Source organism: Manacus candei, unplaced genomic scaffold (assembly GCF_025592945.1).
Source record: "Manacus candei isolate 608988 ecotype Guabito, Panama unplaced genomic scaffold, ASM2559294v1 h1tg000067l, whole genome shotgun sequence".
NCBI lineage: Eukaryota > Metazoa > Chordata > Aves > Passeriformes > Pipridae > Manacus > Manacus candei.
Window position 1 is genome coordinate 15037063 of NW_026138115.1, and position 6344 is coordinate 15043406.

Below are 6344 nucleotides of genomic sequence, written 5' to 3' on the forward strand. Positions count from 1 at the left end.
AAATTGCACTGTGTATCATGACAAAAACATTGTAATAATTGTAAGAACAAACCTAAACTTCCCATTTGTGAAATTGTCAGTCACTTCCTGCATGTTATCAAAGTTGGAAGAAAAAAAAAATCAAGATAAGCTCACTTTAAGTAAGCACATCTGCAAAACCCCTGTTTGAAGTTTGGTTTGGGCAGAGTGGGGGATGGTGTTCCTGGGGTTTTTGTTTTCCAGAAACAAAAACATTTTTTGTTTTGGACATTTTTTTCCCCTTTACACCTGCCATGAATGTATGTATTTGAGTTGTGACCGTTAAATGTGTTGTAATGATTGTGCTGAAATTAAGACTTGTTACTTTAAAGAACAAAGATGTAGAATAAGGAGAAAAATTTTGCATGTACAAATAATTGGGTTAAAGACAGGAAACAGAATGTAGAAGTAAATGGTCATTATATTAGAAGCAGGAGCTCAACATAATGAGTCATCTGGACAGGGGACAATATATTGGTAGTTAACTGACATTCATTAATCCAGGTTATTAAACATTAAGTCTGACAATGAAGAACTGAGGATATTAATACACTTAATAGCAGGAAAATTAAATTCCGTGTGGATAAATGGGAAATGATACATATAAGGAAAAATAAACGTAATATAAAATAGTAATCACTGGGGTGACTGTTCTTACTCAAAGTAAAACCTTGGAGTTGAATAAGAGATTGAATGAAAATACCAGTTTGTTGCTTAGCAGTCAGGACAGCAAAATGAATGTTAGGAGGAAGGAAAGGAATAAACAGCAAAAAGGAACATTTTTAGTACCTTTGTATGAATACTTTGAATGAAGTCTCCCTTATCTCAGAAGGGATATAGCCAAATTAAATTGTTTCAGACAATGTTTAAAAAGATCTTCAGTAGCTTTTAACTTCTTCACAAAGAGTCTTAAGAACTAAATAGACTGAGATTCTGAAGAAAGACAGACAACTGGAAAAAGATGATATAGTTTCTTCATGTTGGTTATGGTCTTACAGGGATTTATTTGCTCTCTTTTTCAATACACGGACTGAGGTTCGGTTGCTAACCCCCAGCAGGTGATAGATTACAAACAGAAAGAGGTGATGGTTCTTCTGTGCAGTTAAACATTTCAGAACTCCTTCCAAAAAGCATCATGAGATGCTAAAAGATGTTATTAAGAATCCAGGAATGGAGGTCACTGAAAAGAAATATATTAAGAGTAGTTGAATGCAGAGGTAGGTAACACTTTGGTTTGTGACATAGCTAAACAGTTAATTACTAGGAGCTAGGGAGTATTTTGGGCAAGTATCACTTACAGGTTCCTAGTTTTTATTTTCCTCCTGGTTTATCACCAGTGGCATCTCCTAGCAATGACAGAGATAGATGGACCTTTGGTAAGGCTCAGTAAGTCTCGTTTTGCAAAGCGTCGTCAACGCTCTGTCCTACTGGGGCAGTTATTTAGAACATTTAACAGACTAAAAATTGAGGTTCTCACCCTCATTTTAGTCTTGGTCTTCATTGCCATTGCTACCAGTAAAGATGCCAGATGGATTGCTTACAATGGAAATGCCTTTTTGAGAGTTGTGTGTCACTTACTCTTATGGGGTCATACAAGAGTCTGCAGTTGAAACTTCTTAATTTCTAATGGAATAGGATCATTCAGGTATTACTGGAATATAAATAAGCATGTTGTCCTGTATTGCATTTAATGTTTGGGTTTTTTTAATAAACAATACTTCACAGGAAATTCACTGTTCGTTTTGCTTTTAGGTAAAATGATCCATTCTATGGTTGCTCACTTGGATGCTGTCACAAGTCTAGCTGTAGATCCTAATGGAATCTATTTAATGTCTGGAAGTAAGGGGTTTTTTTTTCATATTCTATATACTCTGTAAATTTTGCATTTATGATGCACTGAAGTGTCTGACAAATATAACTTTGTGTTTTGTCTTTTCTTTTTTTTCTTAAACAGGCCATGATTGTTCCATTAGGTTATGGAATTTGGACAGCAAGACATGTGTACAAGAAATAACAGCTCATAGGAAAAAGCTGGATGAATCAATTTATGATGTAGCATTTCATCCGTCAAAAGCATATATTGCCAGTGCAGGAGCTGATGCCCTTGCCAAAGTATTCGTGTGACATAGCAGAACAAACCTGCATCATAACAGCAGGTCTGTTTGGACAAAAAAGAGGGAATGCGTCACTGCCATCAATTATAAGGTTACCAATAAGACACTACATCTGATCTGCCTGGGTGAAGGCTCTTAAGTGGGGCAGGTATAAGTTGGTGAAAAGTCACCACATCTTGAACAATGTCAGGCTCATTCATTTAACTGTAATTACTGTATTTGGGGGGGTGGGGACAAATACAAAAAAAAACAAACAGTATTTGTAGCCTTGACTGGATATGAACTGAGCGTATGTCTGTTCTTTAGGTGTCTTTAAGCAAACGTGGAGTCTGATCTTACAAAAGATTTTTATTTTGGACTCTGTGTGCTGCCTTAGGGTTAGGAATGTGGTGCTCTTGTGGGGGGAAGTGAGCTCCAAGAGTAGCTTTCTTTTCATCTCTTAGTAATCTTCTGTTTATCAGTTGAATGCCACAGATTCCCCTTTTAAACTTTTATTTTGCTTTAAAGAAAAGGAAATTTAACTTAAAATATTTTAGCATTAGTTGCACAAAATGTTTGGATAAAATTCTAGTTTTTATAAGTCTTTTTATATATTTAGCCTGTCACAACAGTGCTCAAGATTGTATTGATAATGTTTTTCTGCATTATAGAACCCTAAAACACAGAGATCTCACTGACCCGCTGCTGTGTAACCACACTCTTCCCTTCTTTTGCCTAATACAGCTCAGCTAAGTCCTTGCTTAAGGATGCTAATTCATCATCATCGCATAACTGTCTTCATAAATAAAGGACTGTAAAATGTGTTCAAATGAAACACAGAGGGGTTAACACCCCCAAATGAACTCTTTAAAAAAAAAATTAATCTTGGCATCCTATCACTATGTGATATTTTGTACATCTTACTGTATTTACGAGTTTATTTATCAAGGATTTCCCATCTTGCTAATGGCCTATTGTTATTTATTTCACTTTTTGTTGGTCTTTATATCCTTTTATGTAGTGTGTTAAAGGGCCCTGTATATCTGTTATGGCACTCTTTGAACGGTCTAAAATAGATGAGAAAACGGGACATTTGATAATCCTAAAGTTGCGAATCAAGAAATTCTTTTTCATCTGGTTAAGTACCTGGAGTGGAGTTGACTCCGAAAAACTAATCTTGTTTCAGAACCTTTGGAGTGAAAATTATTTTTATTTACATTTCAAATAGAATACAAAAGTAGTTGATTAAAGATTCATAAATCTGCTGTGTTTTGACTAGTTATTCCCTGCTTTTATTTTATTTTCCAGATGTGCTTCAGTTTATGGTGTAACTAAAAATTTTGTTTGTGTAATGCATGATTAATACAAAAAAGTATTTTTTCTAGTCTTCCACAAAACTTTTCTGATCAGTTTGCGAGTTTTGATGAGTTTTGTAAGGTTTCTGTTTTACAAACTATGAATCAGCAAATTTTTAAGATTGTACCACATAGCAAAATACAGCTGTTGAAAAATAATGTATATAAAATGCATATAATAAATATTAAATGGTGTACCTGTATGTTACTGTTGGCTACATTATTTTGTGTTGCACAGTTTGAAAGTGTCATTCTACAAATTACTAAATTAGGTCTCAATTTTAGCAAAATGACGATTTGTTTATTATGCTTATAAGCTGCTTTGCTTTTGCAAAATTGTAATAGTTGTCTGGATGTCAACCAACTGTTCAGTTTCAAGCAGCAGTACCCACATATAAGAACATGTTTCCACAATGTTTTAAAAGATTTTTACAAGACCAAATTGAAAATTGCTAGTGTGTTCCTACAGCCTTTATAAGATGATAATCACAGTGTTTTTCAGTATCTCTATATATGAAATCATTCTGAAGTGATTTAGGAGCCAGAAAGGTATACTCTCTTTTTATTTCAAACTGCCACTGAATCATTGTGTTGGATTTAAAAAAAAAAAAATTGATTTCTAAATGCTTACAATTTGCCCATATATCAAATGTTATCTATTTACCTTTGTCCATTTCTTTATAAGTTCTCCCAATAAAGATGATGCACAAAAGGCTCAACTGCAGGTCAGCATTTACCTACTCTGTGATGAGTCACTTTGCTCAAAGTGTATCAGCAGATGCAGAATACCAGAATGTGAATATTAGATTTTCATGTAAAGCAGTATATTTGGGTATAAGTTACCTAAAGTTAGAACATGTTCCTATAAGTGGTTTAACTGCATTGTTCCATGTAAGTTTCCAGTTTTGCAGTAAGAATGTATTTCATGCCATCTCATGTCAAGCAAATTAGAATTTAAAAAAAAAAAAGGAAAAAGAGGTGCTTGTGGTAGGCAGAATATTGCAGTCATATTTTAAGATTAATTTTGTTTTAGTAATAATGTTGCATTGCTTGAAATGTTGCAGTAAATTACATATGAATTGGAGAATTTTGTCCTTTATCATGAAGATTGAGGTGAGGCCTTTTAGTAACTGCTTGTAGGACACTAAGACTTTACTTTTGAAAGTAACATTCAGCTGATTTGCACTTTTTGTTCCTTCCAGTCTAAAGCATTCAACTAATCAACAGACAAGAGAGTATTTGAATTTTATTGGAAGTAATTTCATAATCGCCTTTTCTGAAGCCGAACATTGTTTCTGGCAGCTTTTCCAGACTGCTGCATTTTAATGCTTAAATGAAATGTGATTGTTTAATAAACATTACCATGCATAACATTTACTTTTTTTTTTAATTGTATTAAAATCGAAATGATAAAACCAAAAATATTTGCTTATTTTCCTTAATTGATATCTTAACTCTCATCTTAGTGAACTAATGCATAGTGGATCAAATACTGTAGTGAGGCTTCACTTATTGAATATTAACAATAATCTCTAATACAGTCTTAGTTTATTTTTTGTGGGGTATTACATGCTCAAACCTTCATTTGTTGGTTTTGGGTTTTGTAGAACAGAAGAGCTCAAGTATTGGTGATGGGGAGAAAAAATGATAGTGCTGAAAGAAATGTTTTTTATTTAGCAAAAATGCTTCAAGTAATGAAAGGACTTCTCTTTTGTAAGTAAGACCCAAAGGATTTGTGTTTAGAACCTGAAAGATATCTAAATATGTTTAATAATAAATTTAGTATTTAGGGTATGATTGATGTTAACAGACTTACTCTCCATCTTACTTTTTTATTGTAGGAACTATTCTAAGCAGAGGAGTGGTGACTGTAGTCCAGCACCTTATTTACATAAATAGCAAATACGTACGAAAACGGGTGTAACAAGGCCTGGGCAAGAACCTTCCCTAATTTAGAAATACTAAGGAAGAATTTTGTTATGTGCTTTGATTTACTTTAAAACTGATAGCACTCTGCTCTAGCACTTCCCATCTCGAATCAATGGAAAGCCTCTTGGTCACAGTGCTGACTTCTGTTTCTTCTACCATATTACACTAAAAAGTTGTCTCAAACAAGCACAGTTGACCAACTGGTATTTTTGCAGGGACGCTTAACACACAGATAGGGTGGTCTACATAAATACTTCTGGGAAGATGTGTATCTTTTTTTCTTCCCATATAGAGGAGGTACATGGTATGAAAATATGACTGGCTTCAAGTTTTACTTCGGTTTCATTTCATGGAAGCACATAAAGGCTTCCAAAGGAAGGGAACATTAAAGGGGACATTAAAGATCATCTATTTCTCACCTCACCCCTGCCACCATGGGCAGGGACACCTTCTACATGTTGTTAAAAGCCACATCCAGCCTGGCCTTGAGCATTTCCCCTTCTCCTGTCACTACATGCCCTTGTAAAAAGTCCCCCTTCATCTTTCTTGTAGGCTCCCTTCAGGTACTGGAAGGCCACAATCAGGTTACTCTGAAGCCTTCTCTTTTTTCAGGCTGAAAAACCCCAACCTTCTCAGGCTTTCCTCGTAGGAGAGGTGTTGCATTCCTCTGATCATCTTGTGGCCCTTGTCTGGGCTCGCTCTAGTATATCAGTGTCCTTCCTGTGCTGAGGACCTCAGGCCTGGATCAGTACTCAAGGTGGGATCTCAAGAGAGCAGAGTAGACGGGCAGAATCCCCTCCCTCACCCAGCTGGCCACACTGCTTTGGATGCAGCCCCGAAGATGTCCAGACTCATCCACCAATACCCCCAAGTCCTTCTCAGCAGGGTGCTATATCTCTTCATTCCCCAGCCTGTATTGATACTGGGGGTTGCCCCAACCCACGTGAAG

General features: G+C 35.6%; 1 protein-coding gene across 4 annotated transcripts in view; it reads left to right on the forward strand.

Annotated features, from left to right (window-relative positions):
• STRN3 (striatin 3) overlaps nucleotides 1-4881 on the forward strand; it is a 63562-nt gene extending 58681 nt beyond the window's left edge. For all 4 annotated transcript variants that reach the window (XM_051806257.1, XM_051806259.1, XM_051806260.1 and 1 more), the window contains 2 exons: nucleotides 1771-1857; nucleotides 1973-4881. In XM_051806257.1, the coding sequence (XP_051662217.1) occupies nucleotides 1771-1857; nucleotides 1973-2142 (257 nt within the window). In that variant the 3' untranslated portion in view covers nucleotides 2143-4881. The remainder of the gene's footprint in view (nucleotides 1-1770; nucleotides 1858-1972) is intronic.
• The last annotated feature ends 1463 nt before the right edge of the window (nucleotides 4882-6344 follow it).